This window comes from Molothrus aeneus, chromosome 2 (genome assembly GCF_037042795.1).
Source record: "Molothrus aeneus isolate 106 chromosome 2, BPBGC_Maene_1.0, whole genome shotgun sequence".
NCBI lineage: Eukaryota > Metazoa > Chordata > Aves > Passeriformes > Icteridae > Molothrus > Molothrus aeneus.
The window spans coordinates 56,687,024-56,701,257 of record NC_089647.1 but is presented as its reverse complement, the minus strand read 5'-3'; the positions used below and the strand labels follow the sequence as shown (position 1 = coordinate 56,701,257).

General features: G+C 36.2%; 1 protein-coding gene across 2 annotated transcripts in view; it reads left to right on the top strand.

Moving 5' to 3' along the window:
- Positions 1-12,998, top strand: part of NAA16 (N-alpha-acetyltransferase 16, NatA auxiliary subunit) — a 60,630-nt gene extending 47,632 nt beyond the window's left edge. The window contains exons 10-20 of one of the 2 annotated variants that reach the window (XM_066545031.1): positions 378-450; positions 686-855; positions 1,222-1,374; positions 3,380-3,508; positions 4,044-4,257; positions 5,997-6,190; positions 6,916-7,024; positions 7,526-7,624; positions 8,216-8,359; positions 10,839-10,936; positions 11,201-12,998. In XM_066545031.1, coding sequence (XP_066401128.1) covers positions 378-450; positions 686-855; positions 1,222-1,374; positions 3,380-3,508; positions 4,044-4,257; positions 5,997-6,190; positions 6,916-7,024; positions 7,526-7,624; positions 8,216-8,359; positions 10,839-10,936; positions 11,201-11,401 — 1,584 coding nt within the window. In that variant the 3' untranslated portion in view covers positions 11,402-12,998. The remainder of the gene's footprint in view (positions 1-377; positions 451-685; positions 856-1,221; positions 1,375-3,379; positions 3,509-4,043; positions 4,258-5,996; positions 6,191-6,915; positions 7,025-7,525; positions 7,625-8,215; positions 8,360-10,838; positions 10,937-11,200) is intronic. The other variant, XM_066545032.1, reaches the window with a different exon arrangement.
- The last annotated feature ends 1,236 nt before the right edge of the window (positions 12,999-14,234 follow it).

Genomic DNA, 14,234 nt, shown 5'->3' with positions numbered 1-14,234 from the left:
ATGGGAAGTTCATGCATGGTCATTTTCAAAGCACCTTTTTTAAATTGGCTCACTTTCAATGCTTAAAAATGAATAGCATAAGTTAAGTTATATTTTGGAATTTTTACATAAGATACTAATCATATGCACTTGAATACCTTCTGCTGTAAGCTGCCCAAGATTAACCCGTTTCCCTGCCACATCACTAGTTAAAATGGGGGATCAAAATAACTGCAAAAGCTGAAGTAAACTATGTGAAGATACATCAATTTTTTCCAAATTAAGTAGTTATTTTTGTATAGTTTCTCTAATTTGTTCAAGTGTTCTTTTCAGTGTATTCATTTCTGTTAAAATGATAGTAAAGCAAAACTTAAGCACATACTATTTTTTGTATGTAGGTTTCTACAATCCAGGAACTTGTTACTGGTTATGAAGCCTCTTTGAAAACTTGTGACCTTTTCAGTACATGTGGTAAGTTTCTGTGGTCTTATGTTAATTACCCTGTAACTACTAATACTGTTCATGGAAGTTATCAAGAACTGTTGAAGTGCTGATACTTTTTGCAAAAAAATAGTTACTATATTTTCTAGTAAAATAATTCATCACAAGAAATATTTGCTGAAATTGCCAAGCTTTGTTTGTGTTCATTTTTCAAATGCAGTCTTCAGCTTTACTGGTTATTGTAACCTTTCCCATTTTGTTGCAGAAAATGGAGAGAAAGAGCCCCCAACAACACTGCTTTGGGTTCGGTATTTCCTGGCACAGCACTTTGACAAACTTGGCCAGTGTTCTTTGGCCTTGGATTACATTAATGCTGCAATTGCAAGCACTCCAACATTAATAGAGCTATTCTATTTAAAAGCAAAAATTTACAAGGTAAAAGGGGAATTTGGACACGTGGAGTACCTAGTGTATTAAAAAAAACATATTATCCCATCAGACTGGTGTGAATGTGTGGATAGTATTTCAGTTAGCAGTTGTTATGGGCATCAGTTTTCATGTGGGTTTCTTTTTGGGCACTGTTTTGTCAGGAAGGAAATGAAAACCCTTTTGTTTGGGTTTTGCAAAGCCAGTCACAAATTACAGTGAATTGTAATTCTGAAAAAAATCTGGGAGTGGGGGGAGTGAGAATAACACTGGTTTTGGTTCTGATGGAGAAATACCAGTAACAAATACAGATTTCAGGAGATGGTGAATAGCAGGCCTCTACTGAAAGTTAACTATTTAATTTCTCCCTAACAGCATGTAGGTAACATCAAGGAAGCTGCCAAATGGATGGATGAAGCACAGTCTTTGGATACTGCAGACAGATTTATCAATTCTAAATGTGCTAAATACATGCTGCGAGCAAATATGGTGAAGGATGCAGAGGAGATGTGCTCTAAATTCACAAGGGCAAGTATATTGCTTTAATTAAGAGGTGTTTTGCTTGCCTCTGGTACTTCTTAACTCATAACTTTAGATCAAATATCTTTTTTAATATTATTATTAAAAATACAATTATTATTATTATTAATAATATTATTATTAATAAAATATTATTATATTAATATTATTTAATAGTAATAAAAATTCCATTTTTATTACAATACTTCTATGCCTGATGGTAAGGAACTATGCAGAATTGTAAAATGGTTTGTATTGGAAAGAGCCTTTTAAAGATGGAATAGTCCAATGCCACTGCCATGGGTGTAGACATCTTTGGCTAACTCAGGTTGCTCAAAGCTGCACCCATCCCAGTCTTGAACACTTCCAGGGACAGGACATGCACAGCTTTCCTGGGCAACTACAATCCAGTGCATTGCCACATTCTCACAGGCAAGATTTCTTTTCCTTGCATCCAATATAAAGCTGTCCTCTTTTAGTTCAAATCTTTTGCTCCTGTTGGTGTTGCTGCTGATCGTGGTGAAAAGTCTCTTTCTTTCTGTTTTATGAACTTTCTTTATATACTGGCAGGCTATTGTAAGGTTTCCCTGGAGCCTGCCTGCTCTTCTCCAGGGTGAACCTCAACTCTCTGTCTTTTGTCACAGGACAAGTTCCAGCCTTTTGATTCTTCATAGTGTTTCTCTGACTCTGTTCTGACTGGCTCATATCCCTCTTGTGCTGGGGGCCCTGGAGATAGATGCAGCACTCCAGTTGTGTAGATCCACTAAATACTGGAAAAAAAGGTTTTTCAAGGGTAGTTGTCCCAGGAGTATTTTTTATTGCCATACTTCAAAATACTGCTTTTGAAATGCATCTGATGGATACCTTGTTGTTTCCCCTTTAGTACCGTCCAATCTAACTGCACGGGAGTATAGTATTATACGTATTATGATTTAGTATTAATATCAATTAATTTATATTTGAACATTTCATTCCTTCAAGCTAGTATTCTGCACAAAAATTTTGTTAAAACAGAGTCCATCCCTAAAAGGTGGGATAAGCACTTTAAATTCTATTTTTTTTACATTGGACAAAATTTGGATTAATAAATATCAGATTTGCATGTAATTTATGGAACTAAACATGAAGACTGCTTTGTGGGATATCCTGGAGTACATAAATTAGGCTCCTTCATTCTTTTAAATTCTGGGTGTGGTGACACTTGAAATTGGATTCAAGCTTGCTAGGTATTTCTAAGAATGATTGAAAATTTGATTACTGAAACTCATCATATTTGCTTGTCAGAAGTGTTAAAGCAAGAAAGACAGAACTTCATCATAGACATCTGGAAAGACAGGATATCATCCTCAGTAACAATAAATGTTGAGTGTAACTGGGTCTTTTATCTGCTATAAAGATTGTTCTGAAAGCCTAATGGCTAATATTAATGATATATGGGATGTTTTTCCAGTTCACTCAGTCTAGAGCATTATGACTATTATGAAGTCTCAATCTTAGGATTTCTTTTCCTTTCAAAATAACATGTATTAATCTGACTTTGTTTATTTAGACAAACAAGTTCTAAGAAATGTGTAATAATGTGTTCTAAGAAATTTGTGCTAAAGCAGTGAATATATTGGTGGACTTATAGACTGGTGGATGCCACTTACCTGATGGGGAAAAACTAGCTAAAATTGTTTGCTGAACTCAAGGAATATTTTAAAATAATGTTATTTTGTGCCCCCAAATTGTAGAAGTGAGACTGTGCAAGCATGAGTTCATCTTAAAAACCTGTTAAGACATTAATTTTGAGGTAATTGCAGTTTTTAAATAATTTCAATCTATTACTTTCTATCTGGGGGATCATAGAATATCACAAGTGTTATTCTCACTTGAACACTGGGTTCGTTTCCTGTTGTATTCCAAGTACATTGAATGATTGATTGTTTTCTCCTGATGGCCTGAAACCAGGCACAGTTAAAAGATGCAGCTGGTAAATTACTATAGCAAAACCTGATGATGACTCTTCTTTCAGGAAGGAACTTCTGCAATGGAGAACCTTAACGAGATGCAGTGTATGTGGTTCCAGACAGAATGTGCTGCAGCTTATCAAAGGCTGGGGAAGTACGGTGACGCCTTGAAAAAATGTCATGAAGTAGAAAGGGTAAGTAGGTGCAAACACCACCCACTGCTTCCCCAGTATTTCTCATATGCAAATAAAGGTATTTGTTAACATAATCAGCACAGTTTTGTATGCTAGAAGCATATAAAACTTTTAGTATAATGGCTTTTAACAACAGGTTAATACTTGATTTTTTGTAACAGATGTCTTCTATAGCTATTATGTGAAAGACTATTATTGAAGTGAAAAGGTTTCACTATAAAATACCATATTTTCTATGCAGCTATTCCTACATTAACTTTATGCTGACGTTTAACAATTGTGTTTCTCATCAGAAGTCACATTTCAGTTGGCTTTTAGAGTGCCTAAGTCTTTGAATAATCACATTATAGGCTTTGTTAACTGAGATTTTTCCCTACCAATAGGTTCTCTTTGAACAGTCAGTATTGCAAGGATATGTCTATACTTGTTAAATATTGTCTGTAAATAATATCAATTGTAACTTTATTCACCTGTCTCTAAAAAAGCATAGACGAAGTAAAGGATGAGTATATGAGTGTGCTCTTTTTTTTTTAAGCATTTTTTTGAGATAACAGATGATCAATTTGACTTCCACACATACTGCATGAGAAAGATGACTCTCCGTGCCTATGTAGACCTTCTGAGATTAGAAGATGTGCTCAGGAAACATGCCTTCTATTTCAAGGCTGCCCGATCAGCAATTGAAATTTACTTGAAGCTCCATGATAATCCTCTTACCAATGAAAGCAAAGAGCAAGAAGTGAATTCAGGTATCTACACTTTAATGAAGGTTCATATGTCTGACACATGTAAAAGCTTAAGCTAAGTAAGTTACGTGTTACAGAGTAAATAGAACACAAGTTTTTCCTCTTGTCTTTCACAATAATTGAAGATATCATAGGTAACGAGCTACAGTTTGCTCTGTTCACATCCCATTACTTTGCAGAACTAGAACATAAATGAACCTAGCTGTATTTTTGGAGTACTTGGGGGAGGAGTGACATTTCAGAGCATTAAAATCAGATTCAGTTCAGCCATTAGATAAATATTATTAACAAATGAATTATGGAGCAATGGATAGATTTTGTGGAAAAGCAGTCTGAATTATAAGAATTTGATTTTGGTCTCATGTATTTAATTAATTACATGGTAATACTAGTTACTACTGCTCACTTCTCACACAACTTGAGGACCAAAGAATAAATGGGTAAATGTGTTAGCAATATTAATACATTTAGAACATTATTTAAAACTAGTATTAAATGGACAACAGACATTCTTAGGAAGCCAGTGGGGTGTAGTTTGGAAATCTGAGGATTCAATGGCAGATTATTTGGGATTTTTTTTAACTTTAGGATAAATAGTTGCTTCTCCTTTAGTGGAATTGCAGTTACTGTCAGCATTGCAGTGGCTGTTGACTAAAGCAGTGAAATTCATGTCTGGCTTTTTGCAAAGGGAAAAATATTTGATATGGGGAAAAAGGGACACTAAACTAAAAATGCCACTTAATATTGCAAATAAAATCTTACCTTTATTCAGAGGTGAATAAGTTTTTCTATACCTGCCTATGAATAATGAAGAGGCGTATTCGAATAGGTGAACTTGCACCTTTTTTCTCTCCAACTTTAGTTTGTTTCTGTATATAGTGTAAGATTAGTGTGTGGCAGAGGATTTGTCACAGAGAATAGCAATATATCATAAAGGTGGGTGGTGTCTAAGAGGTCATATTAGTTCATTTGCCTGCTGCTCATTGGGATCCAATAGGCTTATCTTTGGGAGAAGGCAGCACTGTGTGGATGGGGTGAAAAGAACACTTGCTTCCTTGCCTCAGAATAGGGATGACCCAAGCAGGGAGGTCATGCTGCCTTAGCCTCAAAAAAGATGTGTTAGTCCCTTGGGAGCCCATTTTTCTGTGCCTTGCCACATTTAGCAGAAATTCTGTTCTCAGTGAAGCACCACAGTAAGCAGACTGGTAGCTGTAGTGTTATTCTGGCTAAACTGATCATTTCCCTTTCGTTATCCCATGGTATTTGGGGAAATCAGTAGAGTTATCGTGGCTGTATATTAGTCAGACACTTTAATGGAAAATAGCAAGTTTAGCATGTTTTCAGGTGGAGTGTAAATCCATCTGGATGTTTCTAGATGGCATTAGAAGCAAGCCAAGCTGCAGTCAAAATGAGAGCTTAGTGTTACCATTGTTCATTTTCGAAGTTAAGACCTGTGACAGATATAACAACTTTATGTAGCTAACCTTTGAAATCACTGAGGTTTCTTTAACAGCCATGTAAGAAAAAATATGCAAGATCAAGTGTTGGGTTAGGCTGTAAATACCAATCCAGCAGGACTGTTGGCCTGTGTAGTGGTGATACTTTTGTGACTGCTGGTAGTTATGGAAATCACTTAAAAATTTGCCAAATTGAGATGGGGAGAAGCATAATGACCTTAGTTGTTTGAGAAACAAGATTTTGAATTAAATACTTTAAATGTTGTCTGTTACTTTAATCTATAGAAAATCTCTCAGCCAAAGAATTGAAGAAAATGCTTAGTAAGCAAAGAAGAGCACAGAAGAAAGCAAAACTTGAAGAAGAAAGAAAGCATGCAGAAAGAGAACGACAGCAAAAAAATCAAAAGAAAAAGAGAGATGAAGAGGAGGAGGAAACTAGTGGACCCAGGGAAGAGCTGGTTCCTGAAAAACTGGAAAGGGTTAGCATGGTCTTTCTTGTTGAACTCTCAGGATTATCATAAAAAGCCTATAATATGGGTTTGCTATCAGATTCTCCTAAAAGAATCCAGGTGTTTTTATAAAATCATTTTTGCATGCAGAGGTACTTTTTTGTAGTCCATCTCTTTTTACACTGAAGAGATGTATTTTTCATCAATAAATCCAAGTTGTACATTAATATTGTTACTGTCCTTAGATTTCAGGGATTTTTTCCAAGCAGTAGGTCATATTCATTAAAATAGATACTGAACAAAAAAAAAGCATTTTGCTTGAAGAAATCTGATTTTCATACAGTGAATAGAGGAAAAAGTAACAGAAATTATTGCAATTTGCAAACTTTGAAGGCATGAGCCAGTATTTTGCTATGCATGAAGAACTACCTCCATTATCACAGTAAACTTCAAGCTTGTTGTCTAAAGTGGTTGTATTTAATAGTTTCCTAAATGCTAAATTACAGCACTGAGTGCACAAGCAGTGCCAGAGTTGGCAATGATGTTGTCTTTGTCAACATGAGATGATGAGTAAGCGCTTTAATATTTTTATTTAAACAGCAAAATTTGTTATGGTGCTGTTTAATTCAGAAAGCTAGCTTCAGCTTACCTTTGACCTCTGATTATTTAAATGCTTTGAGTAACAGAAATTATTGGTGGACTTTATTTGATGTTTGTTTTAAGCCATAATTTTCACTGTTCTTTTCTTAAAACAGGTAGAAAATCCATTAGAAGAAGCCATTAAGTTCCTTATACCACTTAAGAATCTTATTGGAGATGATATAGAAACACACTTATTAGCATTTGAAATATACTTTAGAAAAGGTAAAGTACTGCTTAATTTTATTTTTGCTTTACAAAATTTTAGTCCTTCAGTTCAGCCTGTGTTATCCAAGTGTAGTGGAAAATGATCTGAAATACTTACCTGACTGAAGCTGAGGCATGCATCATACCCAATAATAAAGTAAATAGCATTTTTGTTTAGTCACCCTTAAGAAAAAAAGCCCTAAGAGCAGATTATATTGTGGTATGTACTCTTAAATACTGTGGAATGGTATTTGTGGTGTGGTCTTTAATTATCTAGAGGAGACCAAAGCTAAATAGGTGGCAACATCTGTGCAGTGTCGGCAGAGTTGGAGCAGCAAGAACTTCTGCTTTATTAAGCAATTTGAATGGGAAAATAAGCTTAGTTTCTAATTCTGTGTAGAAACTGATGTTTCTAGTACTTTACTAGATTTACTAAAGAAAACAGTCATTGATTATGAAGAGAAAATGTTCTGTATTCTTAATCTTGGTTTCCTAATATTTTTTTTCTTCTTCCCATAGGAAAGTTTCTGTTAATGTTACAGTCTGTCAAAAGAGCTTTTGCTATCAACAGGAATAACCCATGGCTACATGAGTGCTTGATTAAATTCTCTAAAGCTGGTATGTGTGTAGGAAATATGTCTGTGTGTGAAAAAGGTATTTGTGTAATTATAAAGATACAAGTTACATTTTGCAAGTACATAATTACATATTTTTGTGATGTGTACTCTTGAAACACAAACATAAAAAAATAAAAACAAATATGTTTTTTTCATGGCAATACCAAAGAAAACATAGGCTGTGCTACCCAGTGTACTGTGTATGTATTATACCTTCCTCCATTAGTCCACCAGGTGGACCCAACAACTCATTTTGGCTAGATTTCACAGAAAAATGAGTGTTCTAAGGATCCTGGAAAACCTTAATATTTAAGAAAATAAGTGGCCAATATGGGAGAATGATTCTGACTGAAACAGTTTGTATGTTGAACATGTAATAGAAAGTTTACACGACAGAGTATCCTTTATAGGAGTTTCCTCTGTAAATGCATCAGCAGTGTTTGTGTTGACACATTTTGATCTGAGATTTGTGTTTCTGTGCACAAATTCTAAAACGGGGACTTTGAGCAGTGCTTTACGTGGTTTCAGTGTTTTCTACAGTTGTTTAAATGGCATTTTTTTGCTTCTCTCCCCCCTGCCTTCCCTCTTCTAGTGTCTGACCATAGTAACCTCCCAGAAATTGTGAGCAAGGTCCTAACTCAAGAAATGCAGAAAATATTTGTTAATAAAAACCTGGAGAGTTTTAATGAAGAATTTCTCAAACACAATGCTACCTCCATTCAGCACCAGCTGTCAGGTTTGTCTAATTTTTTCATGCTCTTGAAAAGGAGATGATTTAAGTGATATAAAACCAGAATCTTTATCTGCAATCTGCAAGGGCAGGTTGGATGGGGTTTAGTGCATCCTGGTCCACTGTAAGGTGGCCTTGGGAATGGCAGGGCATGTGGAACTAGGTGATCTTTAAAGTTCCTTCAAATTCAAACCATTCTATGAATTCATACATAAATTCTAATGAGATGTAAAATTACATGTTTATATGTGGGGGGTTGGGGGGAGGGGCCTTTCTGTCAGCTTGTACCATTTTTTAAAATGTACTTCACTTTATTAGATGCATAAGAAATTTGCTCCTTACCTTCAAAAAGTGCAGTCAAACCACTATAGATACTCAAGTTTTGAAGCACTGTCATCCTTCCTGTTACAGCTTTTTTTTTTTTAGCATTAGAAAATATAAAACAAAATCCCATATCCATTCGCAAGTGCTTTTCCCTGTTTTCTTTTCAGCTGGAATGTCTCTGTTCCTACTCATAACTTTATCATGTAGCAACAACATCAATAAAAGTACCATGATGGACTTGTTATGCAGCCTTTGCTTTTCTGCTTCATAGTCAGTAGTGAAAATGTTGAAATCTGACACTCAGACACTGTTTCTATAGAAGAGCCACAAGTAGCTGCTGGAGCTAAGTCAAAGGAAATTGGAATTGAATTATTACAGGAAGTTTTGGAATATTGATGTGACTTGATAAGCTGGTAGAGAAAATAAAATGCATTTCCAGCACTTAAGAAACAACACTTACACTTATAAAAGTAAGTGTAGTTTTATCAGGCACTTCCAAGTACTTAGTGCTAACCTCACCTGGTCTTTAAAAGTTACCCACGGTCTGTCCAGAATAACTGGAAGAAGTGAGCTTCAGAGGATTGCTCATTGCTCTAAAGGAAGGTTAGGTAGAATGCCACAAACTTCCATTGGCTTGTATAATAAGATCTGTGTTTCAGGATAGCATTTTTAGAGAAGTACTTGTACCTCTTTCCTGCAAGCAGGCTCAAGATTTGGGAAGGCAAGTACAGATATCTCAGCAGTCAATTGCTCCTAATTCTTAGGGATGTGTTCTTCCACTCTTGTGACTGTTGAGCATCTCACTGGCTGCTTTACAGGTCTTACTATTCTGATCCTCCAGTGTTAAGGAAAACACTACAGTCACTGGCTAGGGTTTCAGTAGCTTTAGGACTTCAGTTGTGTGTCAGTCTTCTCTTTATGCTGGAACAGGTTTGAGGCAATTGGCTTACCTACTGTACAATTTTTAAGTTTCTTAAACAGTTATCTTTAATTAAAGTTTGCAGATATGAAGATCTGGAAGACCAAACCCTAAGTCTGAGAGCACAAATGACCCTAAGTCTGAGAGCACAAATGAGTGCTTTCTCAGCTTATAATTACTAGTGAAAAACTGTAAGCAGACTTCTAACCACTTTGCAATTTCTGTACTATAGCCTCCCTAACTTTAGGCAAGAGCAACTAGGTTAATATAAGTTTGGGCAATAATGGCTCTGCATTGAGTCTAACAATTCATTTTCTTAAACCTACAAAAAGCAGTAAGAACTAGGATACTTTATTTAATTGGGAAAACTAATAATTGGTGAAATGAGTTGAGCAAAACCAAAATACAGACAAAACATCCAGAATGTGGGTTTTAACTTTTCCAGTAAAATGATTAAGCTTTTTGGGGTTTTGAGTAGATTACATAGTGGGGTGGGTCTGGACTTTGTACTTGGGCAAACGGGAAAGTACATGAAATGCCAACACATTCATTAAGATGAGATTTTAATTTAAGGCAGCTATGTTACAAGGAGCAGAATTTTGCAGAGATGCCCAGGCCAGTTTTGGCAATCTGTCTGTGGTCTGAGAAGCTGTGTAGTTCCACAATGCAGTGTTTTCTTTTCCACCAGTGTAGTCTGGTCCAGGCAAAGCACCAAACTTGTGCTGCACTTTCCTTGTACCTGAGCTGTGTCCTTAGCTCTGGGTGAGCAGCCATGGCCCTGTGTTCTGCCAGGTGGACTGGCTTGAACTTTTACTGGGCCATGTTCCACAGCTGTTTAGTAACTGTTGTTCACTTAGCTCCAGTACGTCTAAAGAGAATTCAATGTGTCTCTGAGAATTACTCACTCCTGCTTTTGTTGGATGGATTTCATTTAGCCTGCTGATTTGAAGTGCTTGTCATCAATGTACTCTGTGATATTTTTCTCTCCTAAAGACCTGTCAGTCAAGTGAGGCATGTCACTCTTGCAGGAACAGGTCTTCTGTATTATTCAATCCTTATGCTTCTAATAAATTTCAAAATGGCATTAGTTTCCAGTTGCAAATCAGGGAGAAAGATATAGTTTATTAAAACTTGTAGGAAGTCTAATTCACGTTTATATGTAAGTTTTCAGGTTCTGTTTGTCTGTATATGTTGTATGGCATTTAGGAAAACTAAACATTGTGGGTTTTGTCTTGTGATAAGGTGCAAAGATGATGTATTTCCTGGACAAATCAAGACAAGAAAAGGCAATTGCTGTTGCAACTAGATTGGATAAAAACATGAGAGACAAAAATGTGAAGGTAAAAGATACAGTATATAAAGCCACCAACTGTGTGGGGTCTTAAATAGTGTACAATTTAATGCAGGATAATGTGCATGCTTCATTAACCATGATAAATGATTACTTGAAAGAACAAGGTTTCAAATTTTTCCTGTAAGTAGCAGATACGTAAGTACCACCAGAGAAACCTGTTTGCTCAAACTAGTGTTGTTTAACAATATGTGCCCTTAAAAATAAAACAATTTTGAATTGCATTTATTAACTGATGCTTTTGTTTCTTTAGACATTAACGAAGGTTTTTGAGGCGTTGCTTGATGGCAGTTTTGGAAGCTGCCATGCTCAATGTGAAGAATATCAAGCAGCATGTCATAAACTGTTTCCTTTTACGTCTGCCTTCATGCCTGCCACAAACGAAGACAACAGCAGCATTGCATCTGTCAATCACACGGCCATTAACCATGATTTGCTGTCCAATGAAATCTGAAGTAGTGTGTGCAAGCCCCTGTGTGTGTGTGTGTATACCTACATGCACACATGTATATGAAACTCTGACTCTCATTACATGCTGGCTGGAATACAGATCAGGGTTACTTTTCCAGGTTGTATTTTAATATCTTTAACAGGTATCTAAAACAAAATATTTGGATAGTTAAATGGAGTATGCTATTAGGGTTTTTTTTCCTCCCAATGAAAACTGCCAATATTTATGTAAACATCTTTACTCAGCATTTTTCATGTTTATATTTGTACAGGTTTAAGTCTTTTAATAATTCATCAGCCCTCCCTCACAATAATATGGATATTAAAGACTGCTTTCACTTAAGTGTTGTTACATATGCAGATCTATGTGAACATATCTTGTTAATAAATTATCATTTGAGAGTTTTTAGCAGATTAAGACTGAAGTGCTGCTTGAATTGCCCTCTTTGTCTTTACTGTTCTTTAGGGTTTTTTTTTTCCTGAGTTGTTTTGGTTGGATTTCTTTTTTAATCTTTGGTCAGTTTGGTTTCTTTTGAAGCACAGCAACAATGAAAGCATTGGGGGGGGTTGCATGTTTTTGTCAGGTGTGTGTCTTATATGGAACCGGTGTTGACAGATATGAAGATTAGGTTTGTGTAAAAAAACCCAAACCGACAAATATCTAAGGTTTTTGAAACCTATTCCCTCTATCTTGTGTTCCATAGCTATTGTTTCCTTAGTTTTATGGTCAGTTTAACATTTTAAAGTTTTAATATTCTGAAGCGATTCCCTGAGAAGACATAATGAATTTGAATACTGTTGTTTGTCCTTTGTTCCATCTCCCCTTTCCTCTTCTTCCCTCTGGTTTCTCCCCATTTGTTCACCTGTTGACACTTAGGATGAAAAAGCTGCTCCAGTTTTGTGCAAGTGCAGAAGGTACAGTAATGGGGAATACAGTTTTCCTCTACATCATAAAAACTCACTGGTGGGTGTGCTGTATTACCTCCATTAAAAGTCTTAGTTGTCTACTTAAGTATTATGGCCAATACTCCAGAATTTCTCCTGCCTAAATGCTATTGCTGTAGGTGCTGAAAGGCAAAACAGAGAAATATGTTTTACATTTTAAAACTGTTTAAGGGAGCACAAAGAGGCTGACTACAAATCATAATGAACCTTTTTCTTACTTTGTATTCTGGTGCATTAACTATTAAATATACAACACATCAAAATGGAAGTTTAAATCTAATATACCTATTTAAAGCATAGCATTGCTAGACAAAATGGCTACATATCACATGACAGCTTTACATTCTATAAAGACTGCTATCAAAACATAATTATACTGTGGCTTGTACAGAAAATTTCTGGAAACCGTAATGGAATTATTCAATCTCGGTTTGTTTTTATTTCACTGCAATGTAAATAATTTCAGTAATATTAACTAGCCCCTCAAAGGCAAATACCAGTTCATGAAGAGGGGATTTTATTAAGACAAATAAACTGTTCTAATTAAAATTCTCCTTTGTGTGTCATCTGTTTAGATTTAAAAAAATGTTGAATGGAAAATTCACTGTAAGATATTGCCAACATATGTTATGCTGTAATAAATTATTTTGTACACATTTGCCTTTGGTTTGGAATTTTTGCATATTTATGGACATCAAACTTTAACCCATCATTTTCATTTTTTTCTATTGAGTTGCAACCTTCACTGGTTTAATGTTAACTCTGTAAGTGGTTATGAAAAAAATTACTATTTAGCAGATTGAGATGTGTATCTATAAATAGTAATGGCTTCAGACTGCAATCAATAGATTTGGATCAGGTAGCAGGGAGAAATTCTTTCCGGTGAGGATGGTGAGACACTTGAACAGGGTGTTCAGTGAAGCTGTGGATTCCCCATCCCTGCCAGTGTTCCAGGCCAGGTTGGATGGAGTTCTGAGCAACCTGGTCTAAGGGAAGGTGTCCCTGCCCATGGCAGGGGGATTGGAATCAGGCAGTGTTTAAGGTTCCTTCCAACCCAAACCGTTCTATGATTCTGTGATAGTAGCACTGAGAAGTGGTGATGTGGTTTTGTCTTAAGTATTCACCATGAGCTGTTTGCTGTGGAACACCTGGCTCAAAGATGTCTTAGGCAGGGAAAGGTGAACCATAATGGGATTGTTTTGGCTCAGCAGCACCTGAGAACCACTTGCACCATATGGTGACGACATGAAGTGATACAGTGTCTTCTGTCTTTTTTTAGTGATAATACTTCTCTTGCTGGAGATTTAATTCAGGCCTTCAAAACGAAGGCTGTGGCACTCTAGATAGGACTACTTATCTGGTCCTGTGCTGTTTAACTTGACACTTGAAGTCAGATGTCAACAAAAACACCCAGAGTTCCTCTTCAGCAGTGGATTCCTTGATAACATAGATGAATAGTTTTCATATCTAGACTAAGAGTTGTAGGAACTTAATTCTGGAAATTGAGTCTTCTGTCATGCAGTGAGTGGTTTAGTTTTCTCTTAGAACTGCTGGAGGCATGCAGCCTGCTGAGGTTCCCTCAGGGCTGTCATTGCAGGTGTGAACTTCTTGGGGTAACAAATGCTTGGCAGTCTGATCTCTTCCAAATTTCGTCTTTGTTGCAGATGGGCAGGGTCTGCTGTGTACCCTAACACCTTAAGGTCTCCAGGCACAAAGAAGGAAAATACGCAAATGCAGCACAAGGCTGCTGGCAGAATGCAGGACCTCATTTATCTAAACAAGCCTGGCAGCATTAGATCATTCAGAGAGATGAGCTAAATTGAGCAGCCTGAACTGACAAAGATGTTTTATGTTTTGACTGCTCTGATTTCTGGTGGTTAATGAGTTCATCA